The sequence below is a fragment of the Eschrichtius robustus genome, chromosome 11 (genome assembly GCF_028021215.1).
Source record: "Eschrichtius robustus isolate mEscRob2 chromosome 11, mEscRob2.pri, whole genome shotgun sequence".
NCBI lineage: Eukaryota > Metazoa > Chordata > Mammalia > Artiodactyla > Eschrichtiidae > Eschrichtius > Eschrichtius robustus.
Window position 1 is genome coordinate 103,284,279 of NC_090834.1, and position 14,891 is coordinate 103,299,169.

The following is a 14,891-nucleotide window of genomic DNA, read 5'->3' on the forward strand; positions in this document are numbered from 1 at the left end:
CCAAGAAGTTACAAGGAGAGTTTCTTCAGTACTTGGAAGGATTTTTAATCTTACTGAGAAAGTCAGGAGAAGGTAAATTATATATATTAAAGAGATGCTTTTAAAGTCTTATGCTACATGACAACATTTTAATGATATCCTTTCTTGCCTGAATTACATATTTTAAATACAGAACCAACCCTGGGGGCCCAGCCACAAGTGTGTAAAAAAAAAAAAAAAAATCGCATTTCATTGCATTTTTAGGCCTGTGATTTGGGTAGATCAGAATTGTTGTTTCCAAAAATTCAATCCCTTTGATTTTTCTGGTGATAACTGAGAAACCAAGAAACCACCAGTTTATTTTTTTTTCGAAATTCAGCAGAGGCAAACATGGGTGTCCCGTGTGTACAGATTCACATAGTCTTTGATGTAGAGGGTCCTGTTGGAAGGTGCTGTGGTAGACAGTGAGTGATGGGAAGCTTGGGTGGGGGGTTGGGGGGCGTTGTGTATCATGGACAGAAACACAGCCTTTGAAGCCAGGGAAATTTGGGTTCAAATCTCAGCCCTGCTTCTGACAGCTGTTGATCTTGTGAACGTTTCCTTAACAGGCTTGGTTTCCTTATCTGTACGTTGGGATTGATAATGTAATTCCCCATAGGGCTATTAGGAGGATTAAATGGGTTAGTGTTTCTAAAACATTCCACGTAGCAACTGACGTACATGTGTTTCAATAAAACCAAACCAAACCACAAGAAGTTCCGGCACTGAAGTTTCTGCCACCATGTTATGGTTTCTTTATTTAGGCTTTTTATTGCATATATAAAAAGGCGTCATATTCTTTTTGCAGGGGAGATGTGCGTGCTTCCGGTCGTCTGGATTGTGAGTGTGGAAAAGCCACCCTCTAGTTGTTTTCTAAGGGGAGTGGAGCGGGACTTGATGGCTTATGCCAGTTCATCTGTGAGAGTCACAAGCGGGTTTCAGAGCGAACCTGAGTGTGTGCTGACCTGATTGGGAAGTTGGCTGTGAATACTGCACAGATCCCCACCCTCTCTGTGGGTGGGTCCATCCCTTTGGTGGAGGAGTCATAGTGAGATCAAACAATGCTTGAGTTTTGTGAGTCCAGTATTGTTCTAGGTGTGGACTGTGGAAGGAAAGGGTCTTTCTGTTCAGTGCTGGGGGTGGACTTGAGGAGATGCATGACATCATTGTAGCTCATCCCTCTGAACTTGCCTTAGAGAACCAGTTACATTAACTTCTTTCCTAGGATAAGGATTCTTCTCCATTAACGGTGTCCTACCTCTTTTCTTAACCCGTAAGAGGGGCCCCGAGAGGCAGTGCTCCTTGTGAGGTGGGAAGATGGTGGGCCTTGGCCTCCAAGACCTGGTCTGAGTCTATCCCTCAGGCCTTTAATAGCAGTTGACCTTGGTCAGGTTCCTTAACCCAGCTGGGTTTTGATTCCTGCTCTGGAAACTGGGAATGGTAGTACTTACCTTTCAAGGCTGTTGTGAGGATCACATGAGACCACATGAAGATTGTACATCTGGAAAGCATCATCTGAACAGAACAGCACCAGACGGATGGTAGTTATTTTGGGGGACTTAACAAGGTCTCGAGGGCTGCTGCTTTTCTTATTGCTTTCTCTTAGTTAAATGCTTTTCTATCATTTAGGAAAAAAAAAAAACCTATCATATTTAGGGTGGAGAAGGGGACAGCATGGTGGGGTGGAAACAGCATTATTTTTTTGGACATAATTCCCTACCTGCCACTAACTGTGTGATCTTGGGCACATGCCTTAACTTCTCTAAGTCTCTGTGGGGTTAGCTGTGAAATGGGGAGAAAAATATTCACCAGACAGATTTGTTGGGGATGAAAGGAGCCAGCACTCGGAAAGTGCTTAGAGGGGGCTTAGGTAAATGTTACCTTCCTCTGTACTCATGTAGATAGAGCACAGAGAGGATCAGTATTGGAGTGGGGCAGAGGCAGGAGGGAGCCCATCATGGGAAGAGATTGTGTGCAGGCTCTGGCGCCCCACGGATCCTGGTCTAAGTCTCAGCTCTGCCCATTACAGTGGTATAGCTTTGGAAAAGTTGTTTAACTGCTCTAAACCCCAGTTTCCTCTAAAACAGGCCTAGCGGCATTACCTGCTGGTTGTTATAAACATAAAATGAGAAAGTATACGGATGTACCCGCACAGTGCCTGACCTACAGTAAGTGTGTCTTCAGTAAATTTTAGTTCTCATCACCATTCTGTTCCCCAGTGTATTTGTGAATAAATAGACCGCAAAGTTTACTTTAGAGAATGTGGTCTGGAAATATCCTTGAAGGTGGGTTAAAGTGCATTCCAGATAATAGGGATTTGGGGAAATGAAAAGGTTTCCCTCTCTGTGTGTCTAAGGAATACACCCAGTACATCCTGCAGGATACCTTGATAGCTGTGTAGATTTCTTGGGAATGCACTCTTGTGATAAAAGATACCTTTTGGACTGCTTTCAGCAAGTGGGTCACCCCTGGTTATTTGCTGAGGACTGATGGTGTGAATCACAGCTTGGTCAGAGAGGCATTTGCAAGGTACAGATGAAGTCACAAGATCAGGATGTTTTCAAAATGTGCTTTGCCCTGTACAACTCAAATGGTTTCTCCAGCCTCCCAGTTATTATAGAAAAGAGTTGACCCTTGGGTGTTTAGGCCTCCTTGGCTGTTAAAAAGCCAGGGTCTAGTAAATGATAAACCTTAGATTTTTTTGTCTAATTTGCAGTTGTCTGTATTTTCCTTGGTCTCTTTGTTCAGTCAGCAGAGAGTGCAGAGTTTTAGAGGAGACAGAACCTGCCTGAGAGGGCAGGATTGGGATTGAGAGATGGAGTCTGCCTGCTATGTAACAAATCACCCTACCAGTTAGTGGGGTAAAGCAACCACTTTGTAATACTGATGGATTCTGTGGATTAGGAATTCAGACAGGGCCCAGTGAAGGTGTTTTTTTTTTGGGGGGGGGGGGCGGGGGCTGTGCCCTCGCGACTTGTGGGGTCTCTCAGTTCCCCATCCAGAGATTGAACATGGGCCCCGTTAGTGAAAGTGCCGAATCTCTTAACCACTAGACCACCAGGGAGCTCCTGGAGGTGGGTTATTTTTGCTGCACAGTTTCTGGGGCCTTGAATAGCCAGAGTCTGGAATCTCAGAGACTTCTTTTTTTTTTTTTTTTTTTTTTAAATATTTATCTATCTATTTATTTATTTGGCCGTGCTGGGTCTTAGTTGCAGCACGTGGGATCTTTTAGTTGCAGGTTGCAGACTCTTAGTTGCAGCATGCCAACTCTTAGTTGTGGCATGTGGGATCTAGTTCCCTGACCAGGGATCGCACCCGGGCCCCCTGCACTGGGAGCACAGGGTCTTAGCCACTGGACCACCAGAGAAGTCCCTGGAATCTCAGAGACTTCTTAATTCAAGCATCTGGTGCCTGAACTAGGGTGACTCAAAGGAGCACCTGTACTTGACCTCTTTCTGTGGCATGGGCTCCTCAGCATGACCAACTCAGGGTCATCGGTTTGGTAGAGGAGGCTTAGGGCTCCAAGACAAGCATTGTAGCTGTGGAAGTCATACAGCCCATCACTTGTATCGTACTCTGTTGTCGAAGCAGTCACAAGCCCGCCAGATTCAAGAGAGCAGTACATAGATACCACCTCTCTGAGGAGATTGAAGAATTTGTGCCATGTTTTAAAACCGCCAGAGTCACAGCTCCATATGCCATCACCCTACACCAGCATCACAGGCAGTGAGAGAGCAGGCAGCTAGAAAAGTTCAGAAATCCTTTGATCAGGGAGGAAAACTACTCAAGTCCTCCACACTGACTTCCCCTGTGGCTCTTTGGCCGGCAGTGGATCACATGGTCATGGCCACTCTTTTCTAGAATGGAGACCAGGAAAGTGAGAACTTAGCAAAGGGGCAGGGTTGTCAGGATTGCCATAGAACCGATCATGATGCATCCTCTGGGGCTGGCAACATGGCTGCCCAAACCAAATCAGAGTTCTGTTAACAAGAAAGGGCAGGGGCGGGTGGGGATGGCTATTTGGATGGCAGTATGAGATGCAGAAAGACTTCTGTGATCAAACATGTTTGAGAAACACTTCATACTCTTTTCCTCCCATGGAGATTGAAAATGCACATGAACTTATTAAAGATTCTAAGAAATCCTATAATAAAGAAACCTTGTTAACTTACCTATCTCAACACTTATTTTTTTCATAGAACCCCTTCTGACATGTAACTTCGGTTAGCAAGATGAATGAATAGATTTCAGAAAATGCTATTATAAAGTTTTCTTTCTTGGATGTGCTTAAAAAAGGTATATGAGGCAATTTGGCAGTGGTGTATGAAGCAAGCTTACCCCTGGAGTTCCTTGTATTCATTTGTCTATCCATTGAACAAGCTTCTACTGAGGGACACCATGTGCTTGGCATAGTGATGGGGATCCAGGCGTCTGAGGGGAACAAGGCGGGTGGAGCCGTGGCTGGTTAGCGGAACTGAGAGGTTGAGCAGTCTTGTGATTTTTGTTAAAACGAAGATCCTCAAAGTGGATGTAACTTGGAAATCTAGGCATTAAGTTGAATCTAGCAGGTTAAATACTCTCCAACTCGTTCCTTTTTTTTTTTTTTTAAAGACACAGCCAAGCCAAAGATGGGGAGAAGGAAGGATTTTTTTTTTTTTTTACATTTTATTTATTTATTTATTTATTTATTTTTGGCTGTGTTGGGTCTTCGTTTCTGTGCGAGGGCTTTCTCTAGTTGCGGCGAGCAGGGGCCACTCTTCATAGCGGTGCGCGGGCCTCTCACTATCGCGGCCTCTCTTGTTGCGGAGCACAGGCTCCAGACGCGCAGGCTCAGTAATTGTGGCTCACGGGCCTAGTTGCTCCGCGGCATGTGGGATCTTCCCAGACCAGGGCTCAAACCCGTGTCCCCTGCATTGGCAGGCAGATTCCTAACCACTGCGCCACCAGGGAAGCCCCCAACTCGTTCATGAAGTAGCATCTTTGGATGACTAGGCGAGCTGGTAGGTTCTGCGTTTCTGGGCTCTTTCCATAGGCAGGCAGGAAGCCCTTGCTGGTCATCTGCCTGTTTACTCTCAGGTCCATTCCCCGCCCTCCCTGTACTCTGCTCTGTATTGCAAGGTACTCGTTGCCCAGGTTCCCTTGCCAGCTGGCTTTTGGTGTGTTTGACCCAGGGGAGGCACCGCAGAAGAGTCAAGGTCGGGGGATGAAGCTGTGGTTTTCCTCCCAGACGTGTCTCCTCCACGGCCTTTCACTCCATAGACCCTGCCTCCGTGGTCCTGTTCTGCCGGTTGACTCCACCAGCGTCTGGCTGCCATCAGCGGGGCCCTGGTGACCCTGCCTTCCTTCTTCGCCCCTCCAACCTGCTGTTGCTCATTGCCAGAGTGCCTCACCATCCTCTGTTTGGCTTCTCAGCTCTTGCATCTCTGTGTCAAGAATTCCCTGTATTTTCTAGTGGGCAGCTAGAAAAGCTCAGAAGTCCTTTTATGCGGGAGGAAAGCTACCCAAACTACCCAATTACTTCGGTTAAAATAACTAGATAGGTTTTTATTTTCCTGACCCTATTTTGAGTGATGCAAAGCCCAGATACACTTAACTGATTTGAGGTGATTGTCCAAGACTACTACCTTTCACTGGTCAGTATAACTCTGAGATCATATGTTTCTTTTCATTCGTAAAAGGAGAGTTGAAATACTACTCTCAGTCTTGATAAAACCCCTTGAGGGACTTGACTTCTGTTGCTTGGCTGACTGAGACCTTTCTCTGTCCCTTCTTGTCAATGTTTGTGTTCCAAAACAAAGAAGCAAACAAATCAAAGAGGACTTCACCGAGAACTTCTAATACAAGGACTGTTTTGGATTTTGCTATTTTTGGAGAAAAGTAAAGGTATATGAATTGTGCAAAGCAGGAATCATTTATTTGATCCTTACAACCCCATTACTTTTGTCACCTTAAAAAGGTGACATATAATAAGTTTTCAATAAATAAATACGTAAGATTTAATGCCTAACTTAGAGGTACAAGGCACATGGGAATTTAGGGGAGGCAGAGACATTTTAGGTAGAAGAGACAAAGCCTTATACCTTACCCCATGGCATCTGCCAGTCTCCAAAGTAGTACTTTCTCTGCTTTTAGATTAGATTAGATTACATTACATTACATTGGATTAGATTCCACTGGCTAATTAGGTCCAGAGGGAAGAGGCCATCCATGCCTTGAAAATAACTCCCTCCTTTTAGTTGGATGATGGCGATTAGTACAGTCCTTCCTCGGTATCTGCGGGGGTGGGGGGAGTTGGTTCCAGGACCCCCGTGGATACCAAGTCTGTGGATGCTCAAGTGTCATATAAAATGGCATAGTATTTGCATATCATCTACACACACCTGTATACTTTAAATCATCTCTAGATTACTTATGATACCTAATACAATGTAAGTGCTATGTAAATAGTTATAAATACAATGTAAATGCTATGTTAAATAGTTTCTAGTGTGGTAAATTTGAGTTTTGCTTTTTCGAACTTTCTGGAATTTTTTTTTTTTCCCTGAGTATTTTCGATCCGGGGTTGGTTGAATCCATGGGTGCAGAACTTGAGGATACAGAGGGCAGCCTATGTACTGTGGTAATTATAGTTGGTTCCATGAGGCAGACACCCAATGTGAAGAGTGGTTGACTTGCTGTCCTTACTGGATTTCCTTGGGTGGCTACTGACATCACAGAACATTTTGTTAACATTAGCATTGCTGTGAGGATTAAGTGAGACATTGCTTGTAAAGGCTCAGCGTAGTACCTGGCACACAATAAATGTGTAGTAGTTGCTGGCTATTTTTGTCTTTATCACCATCTGACATTTATTGAGCATGTACTTTGTGTTATGCCTTTGACATATCTTATCTCATTTAATGCCCACACAAACTCTAGGAAGTGGGAAATATGATAATCCTCATTTCACAGATGAGAGAACTGGGGCTCAGAGAGGGTAAGTGGCTTGTTCAAGGTCAAAAAACTGCTAAGGGGTGGAGCCAGAATGTGAACCTGATATGATTCTAACTTATTTTCTTAAACTGTGCTATCTAGATTGCCCCATTACTGACAAATCATTGAAAATTACATTTTAAAAAGTAACAAACAATAAGTGGGCATTGGGGATGTATTAGCTGCAAATTTAGCATGGCGATTAAAAAAAAAAAAACTTGAAGATTGGTTCCCTCAGTCAGCAACGTTGCTTGAGCATTCCTTGTGTAAAAAGCTCTCTACAGGGAGCCTTGGTTGGAGAACAAAGAAATAAGGCACATGATGTGAGTCAAAGGTAACTGAGCCAATCTCACAGAACTGGTGAGTGGATCACACACATTCACCTGACAGGCTGAATACACACGGACCTGGGAGAGAAGATAGAGAGCTTCCAGTAGGTGATTCTTGCACCTTCACCTGGTTCAGGAGACAGGGTTTGGATTTAACAGTTGCCTTGGTTCAAACCTCGGTTTTGCCTCTTTCTGCAGTTATGGCCTTGATTGACTTCCTCAATTTCTTTGAGCCGCAGTGCTCTCGTGCATAAAAAGGAGATAGTGATGGTGACTTCACAGACATCCAGTGAAGGGCCTTGTTTCTGGGACAGGTATATGTTAAATCGGGTTTAGTTCTTAAATACATTATTGTGCAGGGTAATGTCAGTCTATTTAAAACAACCCCAAACAGACACACAGACAAATAGCACTTGAACTTTTAGATTCAGCACTGGCAGATTTCCTGCTAGCCCTGTCCCCCGCTGCCCCGATCTTTGGTTGTCTGGCAAATGCACAAAAGGAAATTAATTGCATGTATACCTGCTACCATGAAATACTCAGAAAGTCACCTTCGAGAAAAACTAACACTTCCAAGAAAAAACAGAGACAAGGTTAAAAAAAAAAAAAAGCTCTGTGATCGGCCAGTTGCCCATCCTGAAGTCCTGAAGGGATTCTGAGGTTATTTGGTGAACTGACTAAATTACTAGATTACTAAATCAGAGTGCCTGCAATACCTCCAAATGGTGAGGGTGTCGAGGACAGAGGGAAGAGAGCAGCCGCCGTGGGTGGAGGATGAGTGCAGGTGGGGGTGGAGGCCCCTGACCTGGAAAGTTCTGTGGGCAGGTTGAGGACGGAGCCCGAGGCCCAGTGCTCCCGTCTGTCGGGCCAGATAAGCCATTGACCATCTGGTCTCCAAGTGCCTGGAGCGACTCGAAGCTTGGGGTCCAGCAGTCTCATCCTAAAAGCTTCCTACCTTGTCTTCCTACCTCGTCTTCCTACCAGTGACCCAGCTTTGGGTCAGGATGCTTTTCACTTGATGAAATAATATTCCAGGAGCTATTTTCTAAGACATCCAATCCGTTGAACATGCAAAACCTTAGGCCTCTGGCTTCTTAAAATAGGGGGATTAGTTCCGTTGTTAAAATTCATTTTAAAATGGCGAGAACATGTTATTCTAGAAAGTCTTTTTTCTCAGTCCTGTTTTATACAATGTAATTGCTCTGGCAAGACAGTCACGTGATGGACGTGGAAACATGGTGTGATGCGCTGACACTTTAGGAGTTGGAAGAGGAGTCAGTGTTTGATGGGAGAGATGAAGAGAGAGGGAAGGGTAAGGTGGCAATTTCTGGGTCCCCCGAGGGCCTGAGTCTGAGGTGGTTACACGCCTAGAGCCACCGGCGTTCACAGGTGATAACATAGGCCTTTTTGATAATTGGGTAGCTTGGGATGCTGCTAAAAGGGAAGCAGTATGAAGAAGCCAAAAACATTGTCGTCTTAGCTCTACTGGAAAAAGCACCCCAGTCGGACTCTGGAGAGCAGTATTTGAGTGCTGTGCCTACCACCAACCCTGTGACCTATGACCTCTTTAACCCTTAGTTTCCTCATTTCAGTAATGGTCTGAATGCAGTGCTATGGATTGTTTTGCCAGCTGTGAAAATACTTCACAAATGTTTGGGTAGCTACTTGTATTTGTATTTACACTCTGATGATATTATTAGACTGAAAATTTATTCTGTATCATTTTTTTTGTTTTTTTTTATTTGTTTGTTTTTTGGTTTGTTTTGTTTATTCTGTATCTTTAAGCAAGTAATTCTATTCTCAAACTATGGTGCATCAAAGCCAGTATATTGGGTTGGCCAAAAAGTTCGTTCGAGTTTTCTATAACATCTTATGGGAAACACCCAAAGGAACTTTTTGGCCAACCCATGTTTGTAGAGGGTCAAATCCTTGCTCCACTGTCAAAAATACTAAGGGGTATTTATTTGAGGGGTAGAGAACTCAAGTTTTATTTCTTTGTAATTTGGAGAGCTGTGATCAGGGTTTTTGTTTTTTTTTTTTTTAAGTGAATTATTCACCGGAAGAAAGGGCTGCCGGAAGCTGCATATTGAGTTGTATTTTCGTTGTATCTCAGGCGTTAAGATCCTACTCTTTGGCATTTTACAAGGTTTCTGTTTGTTGACTGTGGCCGTGTTGACGTGCCCCTCATTGTGGAGGTGAGGCAGGTAGATGTGGCGGGTTTTAAGGTCTCTTTGGCATGTGCTGCTCCCTGCATATGCACTGGCACCGCAGCAGAGGCCGTGGTGCCAGGACAGCCGGTGCCTTTGAAGAGGGAGCCAAGGCTGAACTTAATGCTCAGGCAGCAGCGTGCTGGGACGGTGTTCCATCTGGGAATGAGGCGCGGCTAGAAGTACTTTCTGATACACACCTTGTACGGTTAGGAACCTCAGAAATGGTCCACGGCTTGAACTCCTGGGTCTTGATCATCTAAGGCGATCAGCTAGTAAGAGGCATTTCCCCAGAACACGTGTCCAAGAGAAGCTCAGCATCTCCTGAGATGGTCATTGCTTCGTCTCTCTCTCTTTCTCTCTTCTTCATCTCTGTTTCTGTCTTTCTCTTCCTCTCATTCTTCTCTCTGTGTTTCTCACTCTCCAGGTTTGTTCTCTCCCTTTCACTTTTTTTCTTTCCTTTTTCCCTCTCTCCTGTCCTCACTTTCTGCTGTTGCACTTTTGGAGGAGCCAAGGATCTGCCTGGTAAGGTTTCTTGACCCTTCCCTCTGATTATTCCTCATGGGTTGTCCTGGCTCTTCTCGACTCTGGCTGGGATCTTCCCATCCAAGGTAAGTAAACGTATTCCTCTCAGGGAGCCATGAGGACGGGTCTTCAATGACTGCTCTGTTGACGTTCGTTTCTCTGACTATGGAAAGGGTACTCACTGGGCTCACTGGTCCTCAGAAGACATTTCCTGTCACCATCTTCTTCCACAAACCCAGAAGGTGGGCAGGGAGCTCTGCTTTCATCTCAGTCATGGCTGTATTCTTCCTCTTGATGACAAAGGCTATCATCTTTCTAATTATAGATCGAGGAAACTCGATTCAACATTGACAAGATCTCAGAGCACGTGGAGGAAGCTAAGAAGCTCTACAGTATCATCCTGTCTGCACCCATTCCAGAGCCAAGTGAGTGTTGACTCAGGGCTGAATCACCCAACAGTGACCCTTGGCCATTGGGGCTGGGCCTTGGTTTCCTCCCTCTGTGAGCAGCAGGGGAGGGGGTGTATTACCTTACACTAACATATGTGCCATGTCATCTCCCATCCTCCTCTACCCTCTCCTGGCTCACTGCTCTGCTACTGTTACCTCTTCTCTTCATGGTCCCATTTAGCCCATTTAGCTGAACTTTCCTCTCCTTCCCAGCTAGTCCCTCTCATAACTGGCAGTGGCTCTTACAGCTGCTGACATACCTCATCTCTGTCCCACCCACCACTGCCCCTGTGCTATTTCCTCTGCCTTAAATGCTTCCCCAGTACCCCCCTATTTTTCCATGAGGTGTTTGTATTCTGTAGTTCTGGGGTAGGATGCCAGGAAAAAATGCCTTTTAAAAATAAGCTCTCTGTGATTCTAAGGACAGATGTCTTGAGAGCCCACCAGGATACATACTGCTCTGGGCAGTGGGCACCTGAGAAAGTTCCCCACCTCCTCTGTTGATTGTTGTAGCTGACTAAGCTTTCAGTCTTTTCTAACTGACTCTACCTGCATTTGTTTACCTAGAAACCAAGGATGACCTGGAGCAGCTCACAACTGAGATCAAGAAAAGGGCCAACAATGTCCGGAACAAACTGAAGAGTAAGAAAGGGACAAAGGGAGCAGGCAGCACTCCCACCATCCGTCTCGCATCCGGGGTCCAACTCTTCTGGACCGAAACTCTTCCTGATGGGAGTGACACCACCCTTGCCGTCTTTGCTTGTGGTCTGGGCACTGTCCCTGGAATGACCTATTATAGCCCCAGACAGTTTACCTGCTCTTGAGTCATGACTGTGGTTGAGAGAGTCCAGAATTGAAGTTCGGAGATGGGAATGAAAGTGTGCTTTCAGCTATTGGATATTTGTGTGACTTGGTCCTTTAGCTTAGTCCCTCGACTTTTCTCTTCCTGGTCCCATTTCCTTCCCCAGCACCTACGTACATTTGAACAGTGATGTTAGTGATGTATGGATGCCAGATGCATTACAGAGTCTAGAGACATTTCTTGGGGGCCAGGTATCACCCTCCCATCACCCCCATGCCCACCCCTCAATTTAGGGCATTGTTCAGTGAAGCCACTGTCATAGATTCAGTTCCTCTGGGGGCCCAGAAGGTTCCTTAGTTCCATGGCTATCATCTGCATTCTTGCCCCACTGTATTTGGTGACTAGTGCATGCTGTTGGTCTGAGAGTGAAAGCAGCATTGCTCAGCCTAATTTATCATTTCTTCCCCCCAAACAGACTGTGCTGCCTGTTTTCATGCAGGTGGAGGTGGAAGTCGTTAGTGGCAGCTTCCAGTCATAGCCGTGATCATGTGCCAAGCCCTCTGTGTGCATTCTCATTTAATTTTCACGTTGGTGTTGCTAGGGAGGCACTGCTGTTTATTCCATTTTACAGACGAGAGAACAGGAACACTAAGAGAGGTTAAGTGGCTTTTCCAAAGTTACGTGGCTACTCAGTGACAAGGATTTGAGTCCGAGTCTCTTAGTGACAGAGACTCATGCTGTTAACCACTGTGCTGAGAGGTATCCAAGGAAGAAGACCCGGCAGTAGTAAAGGTCGTGGAACGCATGTCCCGTGGCTCAGGTGTGAGCTGACCTTTTGAGACTGGACCTGTCTGCTGTTACGTCTCCTGGGCCGGGTGTGTGAGAAAGAGAGAGGAGGCCGCACTGCACAGTGTGTTTCTTGGAGGAGAGCAGCAGATGCGTTGCTAGAATAACCTCCTCTCCCATCCAGGCATGGAGAGGCATATTGAAGAAGACGAGGTCCGGTCGTCAGCAGACCTTCGGATTCGGAAATCCCAGGTGAGATTTTCCCTGGTCTAACAACCATCTAGTCCAGTCTTTTAATTTTTTTTTTTTCTTAGCTGTGGAGTCTTTTTAATTTAAAAAAAAAATTTTTTTTAAATAAATGTATTTATTTTTGGCTGCGTTGGGTCTTCGTTGCTGCGTGTGGGCTTTCTCTAGTTGCGGCGAGCGGGGCTACTCTTCGTTGCGGTGCACAGGCTTCTCATTGCAGTGGCTTCTCTTGTTGTGGAGCACGGGCTCTAGGCATGCAGGCTTCAGTAGTTGTGGCACGCAGGCTCAGTAGTTGTGGTTCACGGGCTTAGTTGCTCCACGGCATGTGGGATCTTCCTGGACCAGGGCTTGAACCCGTGTCCCCTGCATTGGCAGGCGGATTCTTAACCACTGTGCCACCAGAGAAGTCCCTTTTTAAAGTTTTTATTGAAGTATAGTTGATTTACAATACTGTGTTGGTTTTAGGTGTACAGCAAAGTGATTTGGTTTTGCATATATATATATATATATATATATATATATGCTTCTTTTTCAGATTCTTTTGCATTATAGGTTATTATAAGATATCGAATATAGTTCCTTGTGCTATACAGTAAATCCTTGTTGTTTATCTATTTTATATATAGTAGTGTGTATCTGTTAATCCCATATTCCTCATTTATTCCCTCCCCCTTCCCCCTTTGGTTACCATAAGTTTGTTTTCTATGTCTGTGAGGCATGTCTGTGCTTCTGTTTTGTAAATAAATTCATTTGTATTATTTTTTAGCTTCCACATATAAGTGATATGTTTGTCTTTCTCTGTCTGACTTACGTCACTTAGTGTGACAATCTCTAAGTCCATCCATGTTGCTGCAAATGGCATTATTTCATTCTTTTTTATGGCTGAGTAGTATTCCATTGTATATATGTACCACATCTTCTTTATCAATTCCTCTGTTGATGGACACTTAGGTTGCTTCCATGTCTTGGGCTATTGTAAATAGTGCTGCTATGAATGTTGGGGTGCGTGTATCTTTTCGAATTAGAGTTTTTGTCTTTTCCAGATATATGATGGGGAGTGGGATTGCTGGATCATATGGTAACCCTATTTTTAGTTTTTTAAGGAACCTTCATACTGTTCTCCATAGTGGCTGCACCAATTTACATTCCCACCAACAGTGTAGGCGGGTTCCCTTTTCTAGCTGTGGAGCCTTTAAAACAAAAAACAACCGACAACCACTATTTGGAACTCAATTTGAAGAACTGGTGGAGGGGAGCTGCCCAGGTTGAAGTGGGGGACAGGGCCGAGTCCAGCTGGTGGCCCCTCTCACACTGTCCTCTAAGGAGGTGCCTGAGGCTCCCAGAGCACTGCTGAGGGTTTAGTGAGCCTCCTTGGTTTACAGGTGAGGAAACTGAAGTCTTCTCTCTGAAGACTGTTGGTCATTAGTTGTCCAGTTTGGAGTCAGGCTGTTTGGTGGTCATCAAAGATATGATCCTTGTCCTTGAACTGGCACGATGGTCAAGTAGCACAAGGAAACTATGACATAAGACCCACGGGAGAACGTGTACGAAGACGGGATCAAATGCATGTGCTCCCAGCATCAGACGATCTCGGGAAAAACTGGGGTGGCCAGAGGAGGCTGGGCCTTGGTGGGCAAGATGCCAACATGGATAGGCTCGGGGAGAGGTTCTCCTTAGAGACATAGGGGCAGGAGTGGTGTGTGTGGGTGCCTGGGCGGGTTGGTAGCAGCGGGGGTAGGGGTGGGTGTGAGGGGCAGACGTGAAGAGAGCAGCCTGTCTAGAGAAAAAAGTTTGTCATGGGACAGTGGACGTTGAGTTTTTGGTAGAGAACACAGCACCATATTCCAGAGGCCTTTGGCTACAGTCCAGGAGTTTGGATCTGACTGAGTAGCCTGTATGCATTTACTTTGGGTTGCAGTTTGTTAGGAGGATAATATGGGAACCATTTGAAAACTGGATCAGAGTGGGAAAGAGGCAAGAGGTAAGAGGCAGGTGGGTCTCTAGTTGGGTTTTGCAATGATTTTGGTCTGAATTTTCCTGGTGGTAGTTGGTTTGAAAAAAGATAGATATTGGTGATTTTGCAAAGGAAAAACCAGTAGGGCTTGATGCTGAGAGGTGGGTAAGGAAAAGAAATGATAAAGATTTGAGTTTAGGCACCAGGGCCATTGACTGAAGGCACTGAGTTAGAAGCAAGAAAAGTTGGGGAGGTCAGTTTGAGTAACAACCCAAGGATCTTTGGATGTAGGAGGGAGTCCGGCAGCTTTAGAAAGCAGGGCCTCTGAGATTCACAGGGTATCTCCTTTGGCCTCACAATTACTATAGGAGTTCAGCAAGACAGGTTAATACATACTGAAAACATGCTTTGGAAAGGTCAGCTGACCTTTCCAATGGTATAAAGTTAGGAAACCAAAAAACTGAGTCTTGTACCTGGTCTTTGTTTTTTGTTTTGTTCTGTTTCCGTTTTCATACAATTTTGAAAGGTTACTTTCCATTTATAGTTATGACCAAATGTTGGCTGTATTCCCCGTGTTGTACAGTAACATGCTTGAGCCTTTCT

General features: G+C 45.1%; 1 protein-coding gene across 3 annotated transcripts in view; it reads left to right on the forward strand.

The window, feature by feature from the left end:
- STX3 (syntaxin 3) overlaps positions 1 to 14,891 on the forward strand; it is a 142,186-nt gene that overhangs the window by 16,846 nt on the left and 110,449 nt on the right. For all 3 annotated transcript variants that reach the window (XM_068554868.1, XM_068554867.1, XM_068554869.1), the window contains exons 3-5: positions 10,377 to 10,476; positions 11,068 to 11,142; positions 12,273 to 12,340. In XM_068554868.1, the coding sequence (XP_068410969.1) occupies positions 10,377 to 10,476; positions 11,068 to 11,142; positions 12,273 to 12,340 (243 nt within the window). The remainder of the gene's footprint in view (positions 1 to 10,376; positions 10,477 to 11,067; positions 11,143 to 12,272; positions 12,341 to 14,891) is intronic.